The sequence below is a fragment of the Pelodiscus sinensis genome, chromosome 5 (assembly GCF_049634645.1).
Source record: "Pelodiscus sinensis isolate JC-2024 chromosome 5, ASM4963464v1, whole genome shotgun sequence".
NCBI classification, from domain to species: domain Eukaryota; kingdom Metazoa; phylum Chordata; order Testudines; family Trionychidae; genus Pelodiscus; species Pelodiscus sinensis.
In genome coordinates this window covers 106,537,680-106,565,074 of record NC_134715.1, presented here as the reverse complement: position 1 = coordinate 106,565,074, position 27,395 = coordinate 106,537,680, and the positions used below count along the sequence as shown (strand labels likewise).

Here is a 27,395-nt window from a genome sequence, read left to right as displayed (position 1 = left end):
GCTGCCTCTATCATAGAGGCAGCAAAGGGCAGCGGGGGCGGGGGGTAGAAGAGAGAAGCAGGAGCCAGTGCTGGGAGGATCCTGCTTAAAAGCTGGTTCCCACACCCTGCCCCCCAGCATCATCTCCCTAGTGGGGCAGGGGAGGCAGAGATGTAGCAGGGGACTGAGTACAAGCTGGGAAATATGGCAGCTCTTAATACATTTATAAGGCAGAGCTGCAGTGGGGTTAGCAACTGGAGCTGGGAGCTAATCCCACTGAGGCTTTGCAGTTCCCTCCCTGTAACAACTAATCGACTAGTTGATTAGCTGATTAAATGCCATTGAACATCCCTAGACCAAACTGGTCTCTTTGGGAAGATAACTGATTGTTTAGACAAAGGAAATGCAATAGATCTAACTACCTGATTTTCAGTACAGCGTCTGATGCAATTCCACGTATGAAATTATTACTTATATTGGAGAAGATGGGGATTAATGTGAAAACTGAATAGAGCCTAAAGGACTGGTTAGAGGGGATACAACAACAGGTCATACTGAAAGATGAACTATAAAGCTGGAGATAGGTTACTAGTGGAGTTCCTCAGGGATTGATTTTTGGACCTATCTTATTTAACATTTTTATTTCTGACCTTGGTTAAAAAAAAAGAGAGAGTTTTCTAATAAACTTTGCAAATGACACACATTGGGGAGGTATTGCCAATACAGAAATGAGCCAGAATATCATATATGAAGATATGAATGCCTTAACTTCAGTAATAGAAATAGAATGAAATTTAAGTGTGTGAAGTACAATATCCTGCACTTAAGGAATAACAACAAGACTTTTTGCTATAAAGCCGGGTCTTGCCATTTGAGAAGAAAGACTGGGATGTATCACAGGATGGCTATAAGCCACCAATGTAATACAGCCATGAAAATGGCTAATGTGATCTTGGGGTGCATCAGGCCAGGCATTTCCAATAGAGATAGGGAAGTGTTAATAAGGTTATACAAATCAGATGTGAGACCTCATTTGCAATACTATGTGCAATTCTGATCTTTCATGTTCAAGAAAGATGAATTCAAATTGGAACAGGTACAAAAAAGGACTACAAGGATGATTAGAAGAATGGAAAAGCTACCTTTATGAAATGAGTCTCAAAGAGTCATATAACAGCTATGGGGAGATAAGATTCCTTCTATAAATACATTAGATGGATGAATAGCAGGGAAGAAAATGAGTTATTTGAGTTAAGCATTAGTATTGACACTAGAACAAATGGATATAAATTGTCTAACTTTGCCATCAACACATTTAAGTTATGGGACACTAGATTACAGGGGTGGGGGTGTTTAAAAAAAGAGAGCTCTGATTTCTACAAAGAATCACAGAATACTAGGACTGGAAGAGACCTGGAGAGGTCGAGTCCAGTCCCCTGCCCTCTTGGCAGGATGCAGTACTGTCTAGACATTCCCAGATAGATATTTATCTAACCTACTCTTAAATATCTTCAGAGATGGAGATTCCACAACCTCCCTGGGCAATTAGTTTCAGTGCTTAACCACCGTGACAGTTAGGAAGTTTTTCCTAATGTCCAACCTAAACCTCCCTTGCTGCAGTTTAAGCTCGTTGCTTCTTGTTCATTTCTCAGAGGCCAGGAAGAACAACTTTTCTCCTTCCTCCTTGTGACACCCTTTCAGATACCTGAAAATCGCTATCATGTCCCCTCTCAACTTCTCTTTTCCAAACTAAACAAGCCCAGTTCTTTCAGTCTTCCTTCATAGGTCATGTTCTCTACACCTTTAATCATTCTTGTTGCTCTTCTCTGGACCTTCTCCAGTTTCTCCACATCTTTCTTGAAATGTGGTGCCCTGAACTGGACACAATACTCCATCTGAGGCCTAATCAGCTCAGAGTAGAGCGGAAGAATGACTTCTCATGTCTTGCTCACAACACACCTATTAATGCATTCTAAAATCACGTTTGCTTTTTTTGCAATAGCGTCACACTGTTGACTAATATTTAGCCTGTGGTCCACTATAACTCCTAGATTCCTTTCTGCTATACTCCTTCCTAGACAGTCGCTTCTCATTCTGTATGTGTGAAACTGATTGTTCCTTCCTAAGAGGAGTACTTTGTATTAGTCCTTATTAAACTTCATCCTGTTTACCTCAGACCATTTCTCCAATTTGTCCAGATCATTTTGAATGATGACCCTATCCTCAAAAGCACTTGCAACTGCTCCCAGCTTGGTATCTTCTGCAAACTTAATATATGTACTCTCTATACCAATATCTAAATCGTTGATGAAGATATTGAACAGAACCTGTCCCAAAACAGACCTCTGCAGAATCACACTTGTTATACCTTTCCAGGAGGATTGGGAACCATTAATAACTACTCTCTGAGAATGATTATCCAGCCAGTTATGCACCCACCTTATAGTAGTCCCAACTAACTTGTATTTGCCTAGTTTATTGATAATATCATGAGAGACCATATCGAATGCCTTGCTAAAGTCTAGGTATACCATGTCCACCTCTTCTCCATTATCCACAAGACTGGTTATCCTATCAAAGAAAGTGATCAGATTGGTTTGACGTGATTTGTTCTTTACAAATTCACACTGGTTGTTCCCTATCACCTTATTATCTTCCAGGTGTTTGCAAATGATTTCCTTAATTACTTGCTCCATTATCTTTCCTGGAACAGAAGTTAAACTGACTGGTCTATAATTTCCTGGGTTGTTCTTATTTCCCTTTTTATAGATAGGCACTATATTTGCCCTTTTCCAGTTTTCTAGAATCTCTCCTGTCTTCCCTGATTTTCCAAAGATGATAGCTAAAGATTCAGATACTTCCTCTATCAGTTCCTTGAGTATTCTAGGATGCATTTCATCAGACCCTGGTGACTTGCAGATATCTAACATTTCTAAGTAATTTTTAACTTATTCTTTTTTAATTTTATCTTCTAAATCTACCCTCTTCCCACTAGTATTCACTATGTTAGGCATTCCTTCATCATACTTCTTGGTGAAGACCAAAACAAAGAAGTCATTAAGCATCTCTGCCATTTCCAAGTTTCCTGTTATTCCCTTCTCACTAAGCAATGGGCCTACCCTGTCCTTGGTCTTCCTCTTGCTTCTAATATATTTATAGAATGTCTTCTTGTTTTCCTTTATGCCTGTTGCTAGTTTGAGTTCATTTTGTGCCTTTATCTTTCTAATCTTGCCCCTGCATTCTTGTATTGTTTGCCTATATTCATCCTTTGTAATTTGTCCTTGTTTCCATTTTTTATATGACTTCTTCTTTATTTTTAAATCATGCAAGATCTCCCAGTTAAGTCCAGGCGGTCTTTTGCCATATTTTCTGCTTGCTTTTGGGCCCTTAATAATGTCCCTTTGAAAAACTGCCAACTCTCTTCAGTTGTTTTTCCCCTCAGTCTTGCATCGCATGGGACCTTACTTACCAGCTCTCTGTGCTTACCAAAATCTGCCTTCCTGAAATCCCTTATCACTAATTTACTGTTCTCCCTTCTACCGTTCCTTAAAATCACGAACTCTTTTCTTCGTGTCTAGCTATTGAGTGTTGCTGAAATGCTCAGCATCCAACTTACCACCATATTTGAAATACATTTGGTCAGCATTAATGGGAGGTTTGTGCTGTGGAACTGAATTTTAGTGCTCTTAGGAGGCAAAAGCAGGAATGAAGTATGGAGGGGAGGATTAACCTTGTTTTCTTCAAATAGCTAAGGAGTATTGATATTGACACTGCGTGCGCACCCACGCACGCGCGCGCACACACACACACGCGTTTGTGTTCACATCTCAAGGGAAATATATATGAGCATTTGAATCACTATGGTGATTTTGTTGATATTGGCATTCAATTTTCCACTGGCTTGTTATTCTAATATAGGCGTCTCAATAAGTCCTAGACAAGTTTTTAGAGCAATTCCCCAGGATAACTAAGGTTTATCAAGTAAATCATCTTAATTAGATGCCAGCATTGTCCAATCTTGAATTTGAACTTGACCCTCCAAATACCTTGTTTTCTGTCCTAGAAAACTTTGTTGTGCCATATTTTGGTTACCACTGTATGTTAAAAAAAAAAAAAAAAGGAGTATTTAAGTGCATCATTCTGGCCAAGAAAGATCAGCCTTGTAATCTGATGACAAGTTATTCCTGAAAACATTTCCTTTCTTTATTCCAAAAGCCAGTTCTCATTTTCATTAACCCCCGGTGAGTCCATTCCTCTCTCTCTTTTCCTAAAACTAACGTATTGTCTATATTTTAAGCAGAGAGAGCCACTCCCAGCTTGAAAGGACAAAGCATACCAAAAATACAGGTTAGCCATGGTAGCAAAAGCAGCAGGAGGGATTAGCCATCCTGAGAACATACCTAGAATCTGAGATGAGTATTGCCCATCCTGCTTCTTGGACCATAATGGCCACATTCTAGTTTTAGTGAACTAGCTCAATCAGTCCCAGCTCAAGTATGGCTCTTTGAGTTGAGAACTACACTCCCAGCTGCAAGTGTCAACTTACCCTTAAATGTAATAAAGAACTTTGGAACAAAACCTGATGTTGAAAAGAACTTTGAAAATACACATCAAATAGACCAAAGAGCTGCAGTTTTACATCCCTTTTCCTTTATTCCCAACTGCCAATGGCCAAAGGTCTTCAATTTCCAGATATGCTATAAAGCCAAGCCTACATTAAAATCTACAAGCCAGTTCCAGAAATCAGGACATATTCCACAAGGATCTTTTTGTGGGCTGGATGAGACTTGACTTCAGCTGAGGAAACATATAGAACTGCTACCTGGTAATCAATTCCCCTTTCCAAATGTCATTATTTGCAATCTTTCTCCAATATATTTCACTAGACTAATGTGTAAGAACCTGTGTGTGTGACTGGTCTTAGAGAGAATAAAAGCCTGTTGTTTACTGACAGCTGATAGTTATTCCTTCAGTTTGTCTTTTTGATGCTGTAAACCCCAGTTGAAAAACATGCCGATGGTTAAGATGTCTGTACATATGCAGTCGTGGTTTATTATACATATTCAGGGAGAGGTTAGCAGTAGGCCCTTGCAGTTGTGAATTGAGATAGGGTCTTTCTCCCAGATACATGGGTCTCCACACGCTCTTGATTAATATAACATTTAGCTGTATTCTGCACCGTCCTTTTCCATAAAAAATGAATTCATGGGCTGGAAATTAAAAGCTTTGTGTCCATCTGGGGAATGAAATTCTGGAACAGTCTTCTAATAGGAGTAGTGGGGGCAAAGAACTTAATTAGTTGTAAGGTATAGTTTTATACATTTATTAAGGGGATCATATGACAGGGTGTTTTGAGATAATAGGGGACTGGACTTGGTGACACAAGAAGGCCTTTCACATCCCAAGTTCCTAAATGAAGTTATATACAAAAAGCAAAATTTAGGCCCAAACACATTAATCGTGTCTTTTAGGGGTATTCTAGAAAGTCCTGTGCTGTGAAACAGGGTTATATATTTGAATTAACTGATACAAGCAACACTGATAGCACTGCTGTTAAGATCTTTTCTTTAAGGAAAAGTCCAATAACAGTTTCCATTTGCAAAAAGTTTGCTCACACAAAGAATATTTACGGGATTGATGAAGGTGGCAGGAAAACGTTTCCTTTTGCTAGAGTGAAAGTTAAGTTTATTGTGCAGAGAACATAGAGAGGATTCTCAGACTCCACTGATTCATTTAAGAATGGATATTAAAAAAAGGGTTTCTTCTTAAAGGTACAGTTTGTGGACAGAAGATTAATACAACAGTGAGCTACAAGGGCCTTTTAAATAAGCCACTATAAAGATAAGTGAGAGTTTGCCATCTTTGGGAATTATCTGATGATGTCTGATGAGATAAGAAGTAATGGAGATTGATGTCCAACAGAAACCTTAATTTTCCCATGACTTCCTTAAAATTATATGACTATCTCCCACAGAATTGCTCTCCCAAATTAGGTTACTAAACAGTAGTTTGTATTGAGGAAAATCTGAACAGGAATTTTTAATGGAATTATACTCAGTGCAGCAAGCAAGAAGCAATGTTCATTTTCAATATTAAAAATACAGCTCATAAAGAAAAGTCGTAATAGTTCCCAGTTATTTGAATCTCCTCAAGTTTTGTTAATAAGAGAACTGGTATTGATCATTTTTAAAAAATCAGGGATGAATTTTATGCCAAAAAAGATTAATTGCGTGGAAATTTCAAATGGAATTGTAGAAAAAAAAAATCCACAAATTTGATGCTCCAGGGGAAAAATGAGAGTACCATTAGGATTACATTTTTTGAAAATTTGTTTTGTAGTCTGAGATGCTTCTAAGGGCATAAGCAGTGACACTGCCATATTTCCATCGGGGAAAAATTCATGTGTGGCGAGCACCCATCAAAAGCCAAGCTCCCCCTCTGCCTCCCTTCTTCCCTCCTGTGCTTTTTGCCCACTGGTCCAACTCCTCCCCTGCATTCCCAATGCTTCTAGAGTGCCACAAACAGCTGATTTACAGTATTCAGGAATCTCTGGGAAGGAGCAGGGGAAGGGTGCACTTTGAGAAGGCAGGGCAGGAGCAGGGTCAGGAAGAAGTGCTGTGGGGGTCGATTGAGTACAGAGCAGGCACAGAGCAGAGGTGGGGAGAGATGGGGCAGAGGCAGGAACTTGGGGGAAGGGGTGGGACCTGAAAGGAAGGGGAGCCAGTATCCCCCCCAACTTGAGGGGAAGTCAGCACCTATGTCTAAGTGTATTACATTCATCAAGGTGATTTGGGTGTGAAGAGTACAAAAAAAATCATCCATGTTCATTGTAATCTTGCAAATACATTTATTTTATTCTTATTTCTCTAATGTTCCACTACTGGAGTGGCGAAGGGTATACAATTATTGAACTAAAGGAATCCATGTTCTAAGGCAAATAAATAGGGTGAGCTCTTGGTCCCACTGCAGTCAGTGGGAGTTTTGTAATTGATTCAGTGTGGCTGGGATTACATCGATGGTATTTGCTAGTTGCACAATTGCCCCACAAAACCTGATGAAGCCATTTCCTTTTATTGAGCTAGCATGTTGTAGTTTATTACAGCTCACAAGTAAAACACTTTTCAGTAAATACAACGACGAGATAACTGCTGAACCCATCAATTGAGGCCTTGCTCACAAACAATACCAGTCTTTAATAGTAACCATCCGCTTGATTATTATCCTCTCCCTTTTTAGATGGAGTAAATTGCCCCCTAAGTAAGAGCAAGCTGGAAGTTGTTTTTAAAGCTGACGTTTTGCTTGTGCACATCCACAACACGCACACTTGACATTGTATGAAGGTTGTAAATGTGCCAATTCACCAGCCACAAACCACACATGCTGCCATTCGCAGCCCAAATCCCTGATAAAAGGCTATGAATTTCATTTAATCCTCTCCTCTTCCCTCGCAGCCAAGCACCAGAGGTTGGCTACTGTTGGAAATATGTTTAAAAAAATATTAATTATGAGCATCTAATTTCTGGTGCAAACTGAGAATAAATCTAACAGCCTGTGTCTAGACTGGCTAGTTTTTCCGGAAAATCAGCCGCTTTTCCGGAAAAACTTGCCAGATGTCTACACTGGCCGCTTGAATTTCCGCAAAAGCACTGAAATCAGTGCTTTTTGCGGAAATACTATGCTGCTACTATTCGGGCAAAAGTCTTTTTCCGAAAGACTTTTGCGCAAAAGGGCCAGTGTAGACAGCAGAGATTTCTTTTCCGCAAAAAAGCCCCGATCGCGAAAATGGCGATCGGGGCTTTTTTGCGGAAAAGCGCGTCTAGATTGGCCACAGACGCTTTTCTGCAAAAAGTGCTTTTGTGGAAAAGTGTCCTGCCAATCTAGATGCTCTTTTCCGAAAATGCTTTTAATGGAAAACTTTTCCGTTAAAAGCATTTCCAGAAAATCATGCCAGTCTAGACATAGCCACAGTGAATCCTGTAAAAATTGTAATCCATGAACACAAGTAACAATATAGCTTTCAGCGTCCCATTTGATTAATTTCATGGATGAAGCTGGGTGGATGTGTTACTTCATCCTATTTCTTGTCAAAGACAAAGCAGTATTTTACTGATTTATTTATGTGTCATACACTTGGTCTGGCTAAACTTGTGAGTTAGTGAAAATTTCCATGCTATGCTTTGAATCATAGAATACTAGGGCTGGAAGGGACCTCCATAGGTCATTGAGTCCAGTCCCCTGTCCCCATGGCAGGACCAAATACCGTCTAGACCATCCCTGATAGACATTTATCTAACCTACTCTTAAATATCTCCAGAGATGGAGATTCCACAACCTCCCTGGGCAATTTATTCCAGTGTTTGACAACCCTGACAGTTAGGAAGTTTTCCCTAATGTCCAACCTAAACCTCCCTTGCTGCAGTTTAAGCCCATTGCTTCTTGTTCTATCCTCAGAGGCCAAGATGAACAAGTTTTCTCCCTCCTCCTTATGACACCCTTTTAGATACCTGAAAACGGCTATCATGTCCCCTCTCAGTCTTCTCTTTTCCAAACTAAACAAGGCCAATTCTTTCAGTCTTCCTTCATAGGTCATGTTCTCTATACCTTAAATCATTCTTGTTGCTCTTCTCTGGACCCTCTCCAATTTCTCCACATCCTTCTTGAAATGCGGTACCCAGAACTGGACACAGTACTCCAACTGAGGCCTAATCAGCACAGAGTAGAACGGAAGAATGACTTCTCGTGTCTTGCTCACAACAAACCTGTTAATGCATCCCAGAATCATGTTGGCTTTTTTTGCAACAGCATCACACTGCTGACTCATTCAGTTTGTGGTCCACTATAACCCCTAGATTCCTTTCTGCCGTACTCCTTCCTAGACAGTTGCTTCCCATTCTGTATGTGTGAAACTGATTGTTCCTTCCTAAGTGGAGCACTTTACATTTGTCTTTATTAAACTTTATCCTGTTTACCTCAGACCATTTCTCCAATTTGTCCAGATCATTTTGAATTATGACCCTATCCTCCAGAGCAGTCGCAACCCCTCCCAGTTTGGTATCATCTGCAAACTTAATAAGCGTACTTTCTATGCCAATATCTAAATTGTTGATGAAGATAGTGAACAGAGCCGGTCCCAAAACAGACCCCTGCAGAATCACACTTTTATAGCTTTCCAGCAGGTATTTGCTCTCCAATATTCTTGATAGAGAATCTGGCTGTTGTTAACTAAGCTTTCTACATTTCTGATGTGTGTAAAGTTGTAGGCGGAAAACTCATGTACAGGTACCTATAAAATCTGTGCATCTGAACATGTAATTTTGCACAGATTTTATGGGCAACATTTTAAGAGAAATTTATTACTTCGAATGCCTCAGGTTTTGGTGCCCAACTGGAGACACTTTAAGGGTGCATCTACAGTGGACCTGTAGCTCAAAATAAGATATGCAATTTGAGCTTCGCAAATTGTGTTACTTATTTTGAATCAGTTATTAAATCTGGCGCTGTCTACTCAGCACTTATTTTTAAATAAATTGCTATTCTGAAGCATCCTTTACTCTTCGTGGAATGAGATTTACAGAGACATCAGAATAACAACCCCATTATATTTCAAAATAACGGGTGCACTCAAAAGATGCAGAATAGCTATTTCGGGATACCGCCAGTATCCCGAAATAGTGCTGCAGTGTAGATATAGCCTAAAGGGCCTGCTTTTTCTCCTTTTGAAAACCAAGGCCCCAATTATTATTTTCTGCTGAATGAACACAAAATGCTGCAGCTACTTTATTATAGTTTCCCAGAGCTTCAATGCAAGTTTCACAAACAGAGCCAAATCCTGATCCCATTGATGTCAGTGGAAAAACTTTCAGTGGAACCAGGATTTACCCCACAGAAGCACTACAAAGAACAGGCTCCGACTGAAATTCAGGCCACTAGCAAGGGTGCTGGAGCAATTTGTACAGTGTGGTGCAGAGAGCCATTGAACCAAACTGTAAAGCCTGTATGTAATGGAAATCACTTCAAGCTGGGGGTGGCAGCAGCACCCCCAATACCAGCATCTATGGTCACTATGTTTGTGGAGAAGAGCAAGTTAAAATTATAGAAAAGGGGCTGAATTACCAGTTACTATGTTATTGTTTTCACGTGTATGTCTGTGGCTTCAGTTTCTCAGTAAGGAAATGGAAAATGTCTAACTGAGCATTTTCAATTTTTTCTTTTTCTGTTGCTTCTTATAATGCTGCTCTGGGTTTGCAAGCTAATAGAAGCTATTTATTAAGGAAAGTCTGCATACCAGGTGGGTTTATCCAAGTTCTCACAAACCTAGTATTTTCATATACTTCCTGATAATTACCCAGACTATATGTGTGTTTGAATACACACACTTAATTGTATATGGAATAGGCCATCTGCAGTGTTTCAATAAGTTTAGTCAAGGGTATTTTTTCCTTCAGTCATAAAAGCTATAGAACTTTCCACTCACCTAAGGCAAGGGAGAGGTACTAGCTATCAGATCTCCCTCTGTTATCCTTTAAAAAAAACATAACACATGTTCTTAGATACTGCTCTAGGCAAAGGTGGTAAAAGTCTGGGTGTATAATCACAGTCACCAAATTTTTCCACCACTCGAAGAGAATCTATGTAGAAAACACTTCTGCATCCCTGCCACAATAATATTCAAGAATGTGTGTTAATATTCATACTTAAATTTATTATTAGGAATGGAGCCAGAGCTCCTTAGCTGTAATGGGCCTAACCAATCAGCACTACAAGTGAACTGCTCCAGTTCTTTATTGAAATTCATTCCACTGTATTTGTATTGCAGAGGACTGTAGTTGAATGAAATGGAGCAGCGATCATTTGAGTAGTTTAACCAACTACACTCCCTAATGATCAACATAGAACCCTCTGTCACTTTTGCCCCAGAGGGAAATGGTTTTTTGCAACTTACAGCAGCTTCTATAATATTTACTGTATAATGTGGTAAGAGTTAAGGTATAGCTATTTTACTTACACTCAAATGAGTATCATCATAATATTGCTACTATTTTGGCATGTGTAGCATACCAGAGATGATTTATGCTTTGCCAAAGGTATCCCAATTTATTTTCAAAATGACATTTAAAATAGTATTTTGGCTTCAGACTTAAGACTCTATTTATTTGTCTGTAAATAAAGATAATGTCTCTTAAAAAAAAGCAAAACTGAATACACATCTATTTAATACTGCGAGTTGTGTTTGACAAGCCAATAGGGTTTAAAATATTTATACTGGGCATACAGTGGTTAATAGATCAGTTGAATGCAGAGGTTAACAAGCAATGTCCCGAAGGAGGATCTTCACAATTCATCTCTACCTCTGTACTTATGCATGTTGCAAGAGTTTACAGCATTTCCATCCAACAGCCTACTGAGATAAAACACATGGCCCACAACACTGGCCACTACTGAAAAAGAAAATATGTTTCATATGGAGCTGAAGGCACATTAACTTTTCTGCTACTATAAACTGAGACTTGGAAAGCATCACTTTAACTGGCATGAGACCACTCTGAAATAACAAAATCATTGTGCATGTAGCAACTGATACCAAATTAAAAATTGGCTAAATGCTGCCCTTTGCTGTATTCGTCCAATCCCAGCAAAACCACTAGCGTGGCCTGGGTATAATGGAAAGCAAAAATATGGCCAGTATGTATTAGAAAAATGTGTGTTAGTGGCATCAAATAATTCTAAGTTTACAGGAAAATAATATATTGTGGCATTTTCTAATCAATGTAAAATTTATGATGGACAAACGTAAAATATAAATGAACTCCTTTTGATTTGTGAGATTAAAACCAAAGTGATGTACACAAGATCTGATTTACACCAGCATAATATCCTACCTTCTAGGTGTATATTTTCCATAATCTGATTATTATTCACTATTTGTATTACCTTCTTTGTGCCTAAGAACCCCACACATGGATCAGGACTTCATTGTGCTAGGCCCTATACAAGCACAGGGGAAAAAGTCAGTCCCTGCCCCCAAAGATTTTACAACCTAAGAGTGTGTCTACACAGTAAATGCTGAGCACAAGCTTCTCTATCTGAACTAGCTTGACTCTAGCTAGCGAAGGTAGTGAAGACTGTGCAACATGGGCTTCAATGAAAGCTAGTAAGCAGCTGGGTCCTGTGCCAGATTAGTACTATCCATTCTGAAGCCACTACACTGTCTTCACTGCTAGGTGAATTCAATCTCGCTTGGGTAGGATAGCTCATGCACAACATTTGCTTTGCAGACATGCCTCAGTAGAAGACAAGAGACAACAGATGGACATAGGGACAGATAGATGGGGAGTACAAGAAAACCATCAGACCATATTGATCAGCATGAAATGCTACTTGTTTGAAAATGTAACAAGTAGGTGATGGAGGATGGCATCTTGTACTGTAAGATGCTGATTCATTATGGACATAATGCTCAATCTGAGTACCTCAGCATGATGCATAATTGATCACCTGCCCCATTTAAGTTCAAGTGAGAATTTTTCAACAAAAAAAAAATTCTGTGAAAAATTCACATTAAGAAGAATGGGTTGTAAATTATCCACAACTGGAGGACATGCTCAATTTTCTACCCTAATTTTGGATTTTTGTGTCTATTGCACATTGTTTATTGCTTAGCATATTTTAGTAACTTTCATTTAACTCGGTGGTTTGTAGCCATTTTCTTCAGCCAACGAAGATTCCCCTCATTTTTGTGAGCTTTGGGGGATTAACCTAAATTTCAGTTATAAATTTAGCTGGTCCTGCCCTGTAGCTAGACAAATTTCAGTATTTAATCTGAGTGACAAGGTGATACCAGGAATATGACCATAAGAGCAAAGGGTCAAGTGTAGTGAGATGGTGTGTATGCTATGACTGCATAGTACAATACTTTGACAAATTAATTCATTAGGGAGCATTAGCACAATTAAAATCAAATCATTACTGTTTAATTTACCTCATGCATTAACCTAGTAAATGTATATAAAACAACAGAAAATTGTATCTTATGGTGTTTAACAATATCCACCAAGTGCTAAATTTTAGCTGTTATTTTTTAAAAGATACATATATAACTTAGGAAGCCACAAGGTGTCATGGTGGCTCAACTGGTAGGACTCTTGTCAGTCTAGACACGCAGGTTGTGGCTTCAGGTTGCATACCAGTGCTAACATAGCTCAATATTAGGACATCTGTGCTGTGCTGAATATTTAGAAGTGCATGTGTTGCAGCCCTTTGGATGAAAGTCAGTCAGTCAAGGCCAGCCTGGTTGTTTCAGACTGGCTGCTTTGGTGGGTGTTAAATATCTTAGCTGTCTCACAAGCAATAAGCTTAATGCTGGCTTATTAACCAATCATTTTACTTTGCATTATTAACCCTGTCAATGTGCTAAGAGGTACTGAAAAGAGCTGAGCTAATCATAGTAAAAAACAAAAACAAAAAACAACAAAACCCCAGGCTTGATTAATTGAATCTCCTTCTACTCACAGCATTTCTGTGAGCAGATAACTTCCTGGAATGTATTCATTATTCACATATTAGACTAATTTTTGCTCATATTTTTTCTTCTTTTTTAACTCACTGGATTTATCACCAGTTTGCTGTAAGTACAGGTTGAACCTCTCTAGTCAGGCACACTTTGGACCCGACCAGTGCCAAACCATAGAATGTGACATATCACGGGAGGTCAATATTGTCTAGTAGTATTACCAACACTTCCAGTGCCTGCAAAGCTCTTAAAATACATTTAGAGAAAATTTAAATAATAGCACAGAACACTGCGACCCAAGACTGGTGGCTGTAAACAAACTTTATGAGACAGCAGGAAACTTGGCCACACCCATGACAGGTAAACATCCAGCTAACTAAAATCATGCTGGACCACAGATGTTGCTGGACAGAGTGCGCCAGATTAGAGAGGTTCAATCTGTTCGTAATATTTTATATTCAAATTTCAACTTGTGATTGGTCATATAAAAGTCATACATAGTGTTTCTGTCCCTGACTGGATGACCATAATTCTTATAATTACAATGGAGGCTTAAAAAGCCACTGGGGCTTTGAAACGCTTCAATCTAGTTTTTTCTAGAGTATTTGCATATCTAGCAATCTCCCATACCATATAAAATACCCACATGCATGGCATTCACTTCTCTGTAATTTTCCACCATCACCAGTCATTAACACTAAATAGCTTCATAAGTTTACACAGACCTGGTCATGAAGTTGGCAGGAACCGTATTGGCTCTGCTTATAACTCATGCCAGCACACACTTCATAATGCACCTCCCTTTATAATAATAATCCTGGGTGTGCATAAGGCATGGAAGTCAAAAGGTTATCATCATAGTTTGCTGGCACACAGGATTCCATTCCATGCATAATGTAAGTAACTCACAAAGCATTACATACATGACTGCTATGTAAAACAGATAGATGCACTATATAATAATTGCAGTGCATCATACCTGAACTCCTAATTGCTAAAAATGATACTTCAAATCACATCAATGATTTTATTAGCTAATTACCCTAAGGGTTAACTGATACTCTTGTGATGCAGACGAGGGACAAGTGGCAGGGCTATTTACTGCCTTCATTCAGTGAACAAGTAAGGTGACAAATGCAGATACAGGGTGGCATATCCTTGTGCGAGTAGCTTGGCTTAGTGATGAAGAATAGGGGCTGAGGAAGGATGGATGATGAAAAGTTTTCTTATGAAGGAGGAAGTAGGTCCCTGACAATTCTTAAACATCCAACAAACAGAATTCACAAATGAACACATCCATGACAAAAGCAAAGTATTTTATGCCAATGCATTTACTTACTAGTAATACTCAGTCACAAAATTATTGTGACTTTAGCCAAACTATTATAAAACCACTTCTGGTATTGAAGCCCTATATAAGCATGATGGCATTCAGGGTGACACTGGAACTAAATTGAATATGGCATCATTGGTGTGAGCAGCACATTTCATTTAGGGTGTGCACGCAAAGAATTTTTTAAAAATGTACTCTTTGACCCCCCCATTAGCCACATCCCTGACCCCTAGTAGCCACGCCTCTGGAGGTAACTCTTTCGGGGCAATATGGACACATGACCAGAAATAAAATGTGTCACGTGACCACCACCCCCAAGGACTTTTCCCACCATCCTCTTACCAATAGGGATTAGTTTGGCCCTCACCAAACTCACTTATGCAACTATCGTGCAATTGCATTAACGCAACGTGTATGACATTAACTTGGGGGGTGGAGAGGCTGGTGAAATTGTTCCCTCTAAGAGTTTCCTCCCATGAGCACAATAAATTTTGTGTTGTGCACCAGTACTGAGTTTCTGGTTTGTTTGGATGTGTCACTGTAGCACCCAAGTTATTAATAAATATCTTATGAACCTTTACCTTTCCCCTCTGCTGCTCTGTCTCCTCCACTTGCTCCATCAGCTCCCCTGGTGCCTGCTGCCCCCCCAACCCTTTACCCACCTCTGCTGTCCCGACTCCTGTTCTTCTCACTGCCCTCAGCCTTCCTGAGACCTGTCCCACTCCACCAGCCTTTCTCTCCCCCCTGTGCCCGCTCCTCCATTAGCCCCACTCTGATCATGTGAGCTACCCCTCCTCATCCCCACTCCTAACACCTCCCTCTACACACCTGCCATTCCTCTCTCCCCTGCAGGTGTCTGCCCTTCTGCTTCACCGCCCGGAATCCCCTGGCACCTGCACCTTCCTTTACCCCAACACCCTCCTGGTGCCTCCCCCTTCCCTCACTGCACCTGCCCCCTTTGTCTTCTTTTTTCCTGATGCCAACCCCCTCACTACCCTCTGCCCTCATGCCCCTGTGCCCTTGCACGTACCTCCATCCTTGCCTTCCTCATGCCCAAGCCTTCTTTCAAGCCTTCTCCCAACACCTCTCCTTCTCCCCCTAGCCACCAAAGCTCTTCCCCTCTCCTCTCCTAGCATCATCCTGTCCCCCCCTCTCACTGACACCTCCCCTCCTGCCCTTTTCCTCATTATCTCCCTGGCAATTGTCTCTCTCCTGCACCCTGTCCCTTGCTGCTTTCCTCTTTCTTCTCCTGACCTACCCCCCTCTCCTCAGCCCAAGCCCCTTACTCTCTGAGCCTTACTCCCTATTTTCCCCTCCTCTTCCAGCAGCCGCCAACTGGTCTGTAACAGAGTTCTAGGGTTGCCCTGACTGTCTCCCTTCTGGTGCTCCCCCTACTCTGTCTTTCTTAGGTTTCCCAGACCCCTTTTGGGCCACAAACCCCCACCCCACAGTCTCTGGTTCCCAAAGTTCCGGCAGTCCCCATCACTTGGTGCTTGCATCGGGTCCAACTCATAGGGTTGTCAAGTAGACCGTCCCGAAAAAAACCAGACACACTTGACCTTGGGCGGGGGAGGAAGAGGGACTGGCCGGGGGGAAGAGGGGATGGGAAGCAGCTCGGGAGGGGGAGGGCAGCCATGTTGCCCCCGACCCTGGCCCCCCCTCTTTCCCTGAGGCAAGCAGCGCCGCCCCCGACTCCGCTCCCCCTCCCTCCCCGAGGCCAGTCACGCTGCCCCCAACCCCAGCACCCCCTGGGCCAGCCGCACTTCCCCCCTTCCCCGGGCCAGCCGCTCTGCCGCTGCCCCCGACCGCCCCCCTGGGCCAGCCGTACTGCACCCGATCCCCTGCCCGGGGAACACCCCCCGCCTTCCCGCCCGGGGTTTAAACTCACCTCGCTTGATGGGGCGGCCGGGTGATGTTGCTGCGTCCCTGATGCTTCTTTCCGTGGGGTCCAAATTCTGCCGGTTTTGGCCGCGCATGCACGGCAAACCCGACGTGGCATCCGTTCCCCAGAGCGCTGAAGCAGCGCTCCTTCACTCACGCCCCCTTTGAAACTTTAGGGTATGCCTGGGCACACCCGGCACACCCCGTGCGCATGCCTATGTATGGCATTCAGCTTACAGGGAACTGGGCCAGATTTTCCACTGATTTACAGTCCTCTCTAGTATTTTACACTTATAACACAAACTGAGTTTACCATCCTGATTAGGTAGCATTTCACACTGACTTTGCTTAGGTATAAACTAGCATATATGTTGTAAGCCAATAGAGAATCAAGCTCACAAATCGGTTCTGTCTAAAAACGAAAAGTCCTGTGGCACCTTATAAACTAACAGATTTATTGGAGCATAAGCTTTCGTGGGCAAAGACCCAGTTCGTCAGATGCATGTAGTGGAAATTTCAGAGGCAGATATAAATATACAGGCATATGAAAAGAAAGGAGTACCAATTAAGAGGAAGGGCAAAGATCAAAAGAGGTCAATTCAGTCAGGGAGAATGTGGCCTACTTCTAGCAGTTGATGTGGAGGTGTGAACACCAAGAGAGGAGAAACTGCTTTTGTAGTTGGCTAGCCATTCACAGTCTTTGTTTAATCTTAAACTGATAATATCAAATTTGCAAATGAATTGAAGCTCTGCAATTTCTCTTTTTGTTCTGTCTAGTCTCAGATAATCTCAAGGATTCCATATCACAATAAAGAAATCAGATGTTAGTGTTATTGCCTAGCTTCTGAATGGTTAAAATAAGAAGTGATGAAACCTGAGTTGTTCTCTTTTACTTTGTTTTCTAAGACTTTTTGTCTCATTCATATATATATATATATATATATATATATATATATATATATATATATATATATATATATATATATGGATGGATGGGTGGGTGGGTGGGTGCAAGCACATATGCACATATTGAATTTTGTATACAATAGTTAAGTAACATTTCAAAACGTTCATTTGCAATCAAAATATATGGAAATCATGTTAAGATGAGCAACAAAAGTAGAAGCTCTTTGGCTGACAAAAAGGTGAAATACGCTAATATTTGAACCATAATCTCTTTACAAGCCTACCATAATGTACAATGAATATGGTAAACATATGTATAGTAAACATACATATAGTAAAAATCACAACAGTAACTTTGTCTTACCTAAGGATTTTGCCAGAGAATTTTTCATTACTCTAGAAAATAACTTTATTAAAAACATAATTAGAAAAGCCGAGTGTTTCAAAGCTAAAAATGAATAAGTTAAGACTGAAATTTTAACCAAGCAAGTATTCATCATGTTTGTGATGCAGCATTACCTAATGGCATAAACATGATTTTCACTTTTGACCCCTAGGTAAAATAGGTAAGATCGGTGTTGTTCCTTTTGTAGCAGGAATGATGTTGTAGCCTGCAGCTAGTATTTCTGAACTGATGGGATCCAGACAGCTATTATATCTCATATGTGTGTTGTTGGATCTCAAAGCTGTAACAAGTTTTTAAGATTTTTTTATAAGGAAAAAAATTAGAGCACAGACATTTGCATTAGTTCCTGTTCAGGTGCCTAGATTTGGCAAGTTGACTTTATGATTTACCATGTAAGGATAGAAATCAGACATGGAGGAACTGTGCTTGGTGGGAAAGACAAAAATGTTCTATATTTTCAACCATGGGGCAGGGAGAGGGGGAGAGAATGTGAAAAAGGCAGCTATATGATCTATATGATAGGGTGGCAGAGTTTTTCTTTTCGTCTACCCTGCTGGCAGGTTTAAAAACTTCAAAAAGATGTGAACTCACTCTGGAAGGCCTGGCCCATGTAACTTAGATATAAAGGGATATGGGAGATGACTAGACAGAGAGGGGAAACACAGTTTATAACAGAAATATCTTCAGGCCAAACTCAGGAAGACCAGTCTGAGGTTTATTGTTTTGTTGTGGTTATCCTGTTACCAATCAAGCTTTATTTAGCCCTGGAGCATGTGAAAACCCCAAGTGTGGCTGGTGTGGCTGGGTAGGCAGCTCCGACACAGCGTGTGGTTTGCACATTAGTCTGCAGTGCGTGGGATCGTAAAGAGTGAGCCTCACATCAAGGAGTAACTGGAAGAATTGCCCTGGTGTGAGGTGTCATGGGACTGAGCAGCATAAAGAAGATTCGTTCTGGTGGTGTCTCACAGCTGAGATTCTGCATCCCTACTCCAGCAGCAGTTTTACCCCTGGCAGCACTTCTAGGTCCTGCAAAGACTTTGGTCCAGCTAGGATGCAAAAGAGATAAGAGTTGCTGTGGGGTCGTGGCTGTGGGATATACTAACTCACCCGAGTACGTACTAACCCTCTTATACTGTCCTGGACTGCTACGCCTGGCCCTATAGCCACACCACCATAACTACACTTATCGTGCTAGCTCAGTCAAAGCTAGCAGACATCTACCTGAGCTACAAGTTACACCCCTATGTACAGGCCAAAGAGGTTTCCTAGATTTTTACACACAGATTGTACATGTTTACCAAGTTGTGGCTGCATTCTGAATATAATGGTGATCAATTGGGAAGTGTGTTCTGGCATACAAGTTCTGAGGAAAGAAACCCTAGAAGTAACCAAACCTACAGGGAAGGTTTAGCTAGAGAGAAGAAATCCTAGAAGTAGCTAAACCTAAGTAAAAAGCTTAATCTTGGGTTTCATATACCAGTGCTTTGTAATTACCTTGTTGTTAATAAATCAGACCCCAAGAACAGTGAATAACTCAATAAGAGGGAAGCTGGGTGAGGCACCCTCCCATAGGACCCTGGCAATGCTGCCCCTGAACTATAGCTCTGCTCCTCTGAGATGGCAGAAGCCACCAATAAAAATATTTTTTGGAGTAGTGGGGGGACCCACAATTGTTCCTCCTTGGACAGTCCTCTTTCCACCCAGATCACTACTCCCCAACATCCAGTGGGCTAGACTCTGCCCTGAAGAAGGGAAGACTCAGCCTTCATCCAAACAGGAGTACTCTGTGCAAACGTACCCGGCACAGGTGTTCAGCTGGGAAAAATCAGCACAGTTGGAATGCTTGGTGTATGACACACATGAAACACACACAAAAATATCCTACAAAATGCATAGTAAATATCTTTTAATTTCTTCAAAAATTCACCCTTATTTTTAGTGATACAAAAAATGGAAAACAATGCACCGCATGCATCTAAACCCAAGGAGATATTTGTTAGATCTAACCTAGCAGTCCTAATGCTGGCAAAACCCCCACTGAAATAAAGAATAAATGGGACTGGGTCATTCACAGATAATCTCAGTTCTCTGTCCTCAAAATAAAAGGAGCTTTTGCTTTTCAGGTATGCTGTGCGTTGTAAATTGTGCCTACACCCAATCTGAAGAAAACAGATTTTTTTAAACTAATTTAGGTTTCTTTTATTTCCTTTTCTTTTTGTTGTTGTTTTTGTTTTTGTTTTTGCTTAAAACATGCTTTATGTTCTTTATAAACAATGAGCTGGTAAGAATATTTGTAATTTAAGAAGGAGTTTTCCCTTTAAAAATTTCACATTGATTTTTCCTCCACCAAAATCAAATAAGAAACTCTGTGCTTGCCAAGTATACAGTTCATGCTCTATATTATAATTCAAGAAAAAACAAACAAGCAGCAAGCTCTCATTGATTGTAAGGTAAGAATTACTGTGGAAAGGAAGTCAACTGATTTTTCTAGCCTCATAAATATTGTTAGTTTGTAGCAATTTTAATTGAAAACAGTCTCAGATGTTTTTTAAGAGAGAGGAAAAGAAATCAGTAGAAATAATGCAAACAGTACTCAGACCCTTGAATTAATTTCCATGTCAGTTTAAAAGGGACTTAAGAGGTGTTCTTTTTAAAGTAGCCTTTTACTTTTATACAAACATGCTTTAAGAACAGAACAGTCTTTTAAAGTACCTTTCTGGTTATTAGTGTATTTGAGGGGAACAGTCTAATAAATTCTTAAGAATAAGAACCAACATATCAAAGCATTTTGGGGTTCTCCCACCACAAAACAAATGTGTCTGGAACAAACTCAGACTTATGATGTACACAGTACCAGACATCTGTTTGTGACATCAAGTTGCTATGTGAACAAATGTAATGACACAAGTCAGAATTTTATGACTAATATATTTAAAAATGTATCAGAAAGAAGAAAAAAGATGATGTCATAAGACAGCAATCTGAGGAAATAAGGTGGGGGGAATAGAGGAGGGAGAAAGAAAGAGAGACTTCTGCTTAAGTATGGCGCAGAGACAGGGCTTGTTTTGTTTTGCTTTTAATGTTTGGTTTAATTTCTGTGGAAATAAGTTTGCAGTATGTTTAAGCAGCCGTTTTAAACATCATTGTTTTCTTTTATTGATATTTTTCACTGTGAAATCTTTACTTCTGTAAAATACATTGTACAGTGTAATAAAAAGTAATAATATTTGATTGCTTGTTTGTTTGTTTGTTTGTTTGTTTTAAAGAAGAATCATATTACTCTAAGCTATTTTGCCAGTCACTTCTATAATGATGTTTTCTGTGCCAGGCAAGAAGTTATATTTTACATATAAAGACATAATAGTTGAAAGATATCACCAAATGTGATAGAGACAAACATATAGATCGCTGGATGATTTGAGTAGATTTTACCACAAACAACTTCCAGCAATACAAGGGAACCTAGAAACAAGTGATAAACTTGACATATTTCACTGCTTATTGATAATAAAGAAAATTATCAGACTCTAAACTGTTAGCAACTGTAAGTGATCGATATGTAGCGTGTTGTAATACTAATGGATATTTCAAACTTTTTCATTTGTCTTTTTTTATTTTAAAATATTCAGTTATAAAAATATGAATTGCATGAAAGGAGAAAGGTTATTTCTTTTATGTTGGAAGTTCCATAGAGAAGGAAGATACGAAGGCTATGTTAACTTACCAGTACTTTACACTTCCTATCTATGAGAGACTGCTTAATGGCTACAACAAAGTATTTTCTAAATATTTTAAACTAATACAGATACCCAAAACATTCAGATAAATTGAGCATGAATATACAGTAAAGAAGCACCCCCACACATGCACACACACAACAAGACAATTAATTCTCAAAGTCCATGTCAGTCTAAAAGGGGCTTAAGAGGTCTTCTTTTAAAAGTGGCCTTTTACTTTAAAATAGAGGTACATTTTTATGAACCAGGAGCTTCAGTTAATAGAGATAAAAAATTAAACATCATTTATGTGCATTTCTGTCAGCCAAAGTTACTTAAATATTTGAAAGAAAAAACATTTTTACTTGTTAAAATCATGAATACTGGAAGGACATGAGACTCCTCAAGTGGAATTAACAATTGGCATATTAATTTAAAGAAAAAGAACCAACGTATCGAACTTCTGTATGATTTGAACTTTTCTGCACAACCTTTAAAAAGGCTGAAGTCTTGTTGAAGGTTAATAACCTGGGCTCAAGCACTGCTAAAATCACATAAATAAGAAGGAGCTTGGCAGTGACAATCTTTAGCCACTGGACAATTCCCTACTTCACAAAACCAATATGTGACTGGGCTTGACCATCATTCTTTGCTTAAGGCTGACCAAGATTTAGAAGCCAATCATAGGAGCAGAGCACTGAAAGCACTGAGAGGGGGTTGAAGGGCAGAGGAGTATGGTAGGCTTGGCACACTTCAGAGTTTCGGTTCTTCACTCACATGGCTACAATTTGTTCCTAAATAAAACATCCTTAAGAAAAACAGAAACGTGGAAGCTGTGTTGAAACAGCATTTTGCTTAGCATGTCGAGGTACGGCTACACATGCTCTGTTACAGGATATTCTTTATCCTCACCCTATGCCAAACCAATCAGACTTGATGCAAATGGCATTAAAAGGCTGTCCTTAAGCCACAGAACAGCTGTATCCTACTCTTGGACACATCTGCATCCCTGAAGAGGTAGTAGACCCTGCCTCCCAGGGAGATGGAGAGAGGGATGTGGCAATGGCTGACCACTCCACTCTTTCTTGACCCATCCAAACATGCTTACAAGTCCAGCTGAGCAGTAATGCTCAGGGAGCCACTGTGAAACTGGACTCTGCTTTATCTGGAGTGAGGGGAAGCACATAAGAGACCCCCGCCCTTCCCTGACAAATTATCTTACATGTTCCTCAGCTGTAGACAAACGCTATACTTGGACTCTACCGGATTTATTAAGAGAGCTATTGTTGTGCATCATGAAACAAGCCATGAAAAAGTTCCTAGACTGGAAATGTGTAGTTGTTGGGTTTCTTTTTTGGGCTGAGGTGGTTCCATCCTTCTGGCACCTTTGCTTTCCATTGTCCCTGTCCAAAGTACGTCCAAAAGGGGTCCAAGAACACTACCTCCCATCCTCCCTTTTGGACACTTTCTTTATAACTACTTTCCCTTTAAACTGCTCTAGTTCTGCTACCTATCCCATGGGATTGAGTGTATGCAAGCAGCCTCCCACCAGAGGCCATCACCTACATCCTTCCAAGGATTGCCTGAAGAAAAATGCTTATTTACTGAGCCCATATCACTCAAAGCGCAACTACATTCCTTCCATACCTACAAGCCTCCACTGATCAGGATGTAAGATATCCAAGGCTGGTCCTAATAAAACTTTAGAACTCCAAAGCCACAAATCACAGATGGGGTCATAAGTGTGTAAAATGAATATGAAACTTCCACTTTTCACCTGCAATTAGATAACATTAGGGAATGCTTCATCACCATATGTCCACCTCTAGTCACCATAAATGTCAAAATGTCCAAGGAACTAAGTTTTGTACTAAAGAAGCTGCTCTAATACAAGTACAGGTGATGGTGCCAAAGCTAGTTAGAGAATCTTATCTGTCTCAACAAGTAGCCTTGCCACAGTCCAGACTTCAGGAACTCAGAAAGAAAAGAAAAGAAGAATTTTAATATCAAGCAATCGCAAGACCAAAGTGTTTTTACGCTGAGAAAAGAAAAATTTGTAATGGTACACTTTTCGCTATCCCAAATTCTGTTATAACTCAATGAAACCCATAAGGGTAACAGTAAAAAAAAAAGGGGGGGGGGGTAAATTATCCTTCCTCCTCAGAGTAGCCCAACATAGAGAGCATTTGTGGAGCAAAACTGTAATGAAAGGACTAGAGCCTAAATATGGCTCTACTCCTGTCAGCAAGGCAACAGGGAAAAGTCTTTCTACAAGTCCTTTCCAGAGTGGAAGATTTGTAACTTCAGTCTAATCAGAAAAAAAGGCATATTTAAAATACTGAAAATATCATTGAAGCAAAAAGGCTGAATTGCTAGTCACATATACAGCTTTTCAAAATAACTTCTACAAAATAATGCCAACATAATCATTTGATAACACTTTCTCTTTCCTGATTATTTGTAGGACACTACAATTGTTACATTAATTTGTATAGGAATGTAAATCACAGAGTTTCAAGAACCAAACAAAACACACCTTCCACACCCGTATCAGTCACTGTTAATGACCTGAGGCAAAACTGAGAATAGTTAACATGACTATGGAAACCAACAACTTCTTTACATTTTTAGCTACTATCAATTGTATTTATCATATACAGACCAATAATATGTTTAGAAAATAGAAGGGTTAGGAAATCAGTCATTCTCTAACAATTAACCAATCAGAAAGCAGGTCACATCTTGTTAGCTGCATCATATACATTAAACGTCATGAAGTCTCTATGGCTTAGCTGACAATTCAGGCATGTGTGTTTTATTTTATGATAACCTCGTGTTCCCTTAAAGAATTATAGTTCAGCAAACAGATGTATATTAAATGCCACCAAAATCCTTCCTTAAAGACTCACCACATATTCAACTGGACACTTCATGCTACAGAAGGATATTGATTCTCCAAGATTTCTACTTCTTGAAGTGTTTTCAGAGCATCCACAGTAAACTACTTTGGAAAAACTGCAGCAGGAAGCATGTGTGCTGCACAGACACATGGGCAAAAACGCAGCCTGACCCCAGTCCATATACTTTTCACTCCCATAGATCAAAAGTGTTGCTTCATTAAATATTTACATTACAAGGGGCAGTACTAGATTTTTAAACCAAAAAGTATTACAAGCATTTCTTCTACTACTACTTTTCATTTAGTATATTCTTTAAAGGAACTGATCTCCATGTACAATTCAATATGTGCAAGAGGAGTAACAAACTGCACAAGGCATTACAAACAGTACATTTCAAGTATTCTGACAAGTACATGAAAAAGTCATGAACTGATCGTTTGTCTTGCTAAAAGCAACTGTTTTCTAAAGATATGCACATATTTCAGTATCTGTTCTTTAGGCACATGTGTTCTTTAAGGGCAGCTCCGGAATAAGTTTTTTAAAACTCTTCCCTTCTGTTTGCTGCTGTCTTTCATATTTAATGTTAAGAGTCTGAAAAACAAATACAGGATTGTGGCTCACTTCTCTGCAAAGGAGAAGCATTAGTTTAGTGTAATTGATCAAGGAATACCTTGCAATATTATAGCTGTAAATGCCAACAGGACAGATCCTGAACAAACACACTAGAAAAAGAAATTCCTCGGATTGGCATCAACCCTGAAGTGCTGTTCTGTGATTTCAAGATTTCAGCCTAAACTGGTATATACTCAGAGTTGCTTTGCATGAAAATATAATGAAGATTACCCAAGTAAACTACTAAATTAATTAGGGTGTTCATTCCTTTATATATTGTGCTGTCTAATGGGACGCTTTAGACGGAATTCAGCCTGAAACCTACCACACAGTCCATGCACAGTAAAACAAGGCTGAGGGACTTACCTCTGTACGAGACTGCAGCCTCTTGTTCATTTCATAGATTCGGTACTCTGGTTGCACCATGTATGGTGAGTGTCTCCTATAAAATGGGCCAAAAGGAGAAGAATAGAAAGGGTCATGTGGTGTGCTGGACATCTTGCCTGCTTGCAGAGAATCAAGCTACACAGAGTATCATCAACATCCATACAGAGCACATGGGCTGTGTGTTCTTCACAGTACAAAGTAGCAGCAGGCAGGCACGCAGAGACAGACACACACACATCCACACAGACGGACGCACACACACACACACACACATGCACACACACACACACACACACACACGGAACACACTGGCTGGAAACTGCTGTTGAAGCCCTTCTATAGCAGGAGGCAGAGAGAGAAGGGGGAGGAGAGAGAGAGAACAAGCTCCAGAGAGCGAGAGAGAGAGACTGGATAGCTTCAGGCACCACTGCTTGTTTTTAAAGAAGCAGTTTGTGAAGGGGTCATTTCCTGTCCACACTGTAGACTAGTTCAAAAATATAATTTTCTTCACAGTCTGACAGAGGTCTAAGGTTTGGTTTTAATTTTTCCCAGCCAGGACCCCTTAGGAACCTGGCAGCAAAGGCTTGTTAGCATATAGGTGGTTTAACTGCTGCCTGAGCCAATCACCCTCTCAGAAGACCACATTTGTGTAATAATCAGAAATGTGATGACTACAAAATACATAAACAAAGGCCACAACAATAACAAGCATTTGGAGCCCGGTGAGTCACTTCTAGGAGACTATTTCTTTCAGTAAAGATCTGTCAATTCAGAGTGTTTACCGTGTTTATCTACAGTGGTTTGTACAGCCTGTTACACTTTTGCACGGTTTTTTGTTTTTACATTTCTAATCAACAGTTAAAGGATTGCACGGGGGAGGGGGAGGGTTGGCTCACTGTCATCAGAGACTAGAAATTATTGTAGATATAGAATTTTCACAGAAATAATCTCAATAACACACTTCACACAAGGGAGAGCACTCAAGATTTTAACATAAACCTCCCAGAAACATAAAAAAAAGCAAGGAACTGGGGAAAGGTGTTAAGGGGGGGAGGTTAGAGACTATATACAATAACTGATGAAAAAAATCTATTAAGAAATAAATTATAGATAATCCAATGGATCATTCTAAAATAATAGATTGAGCTCTAATGGAGAGCTTGTTTTATTTTCCAAGATTGTTTAAATACATAAATCGTTCACCAATTGCGGTATATTATAAATGGAAGAAATCCAAAACTGCCCACTGGGGGAGGAAAATCACTTTTTGTAAGTGAAGGGTGAAATCTATTAAATTCATATAAAAGTCCTGGAACCTATAGTGTGTGGATTAAAAAGTGTTTAATATCTAGACGACTGAAATGGGTTAATTAACATCTTAGGAGATGAAGAGTTTTTGGGAGGGAAGTTTTTTAAATCCCTGTACAAAACTCGTTAAGGCCAGGACTGTGTCTTTTTATATTTCTGCAAAGTACCATGCAGATTTACAGCACAAAAAATTGTAAAAATTATAACGAACAGGACTGAATTAATCACTGGTGTAATTTCATTCAAGTCAGTGGAGTTACACCAACGATGGATTTAGCTCTACAATACGCATGAGTTAACAATATTAGCATTTTCATACTGCTTTTCATGCATACATCTCATGTTGCTTTTCAAAGACAGAGTAATTTTTGTTTGTTTTTATAAATAAATATGTATTTATTCCCCCCTTTCCCCATTTCACAGATGAGGAAACTGAGGCACAAGCAGTGATATTTGG

At 39.9% G+C, this 27,395-nt stretch overlaps 1 protein-coding gene across 9 annotated transcripts in view; it reads right to left on the bottom strand.

Moving 5' to 3' along the window:
- LDB2 (LIM domain binding 2) overlaps nucleotides 1–26,182 on the bottom strand; it is a 265,730-nt gene extending 239,548 nt beyond the window's left edge. For 3 of the 9 annotated variants that reach the window (XM_006136985.4, XM_006136984.4, XM_006136989.4), the window contains exon 1: nucleotides 25,610–26,177. In XM_006136985.4, the coding sequence (XP_006137047.1) occupies nucleotides 25,610–25,741 (132 nt within the window). In that variant the 5' untranslated portion in view covers nucleotides 25,742–26,177. Of the gene's footprint in view, nucleotides 1–25,609 lie in introns of all 9 variants that reach the window. The other 6 variants (XM_025178422.2, XM_025178424.2, XM_025178423.2 and 3 more) reach the window with 5 other exon arrangements.
- Between the last annotated feature and the right edge of the window lie 1,213 nt (nucleotides 26,183–27,395).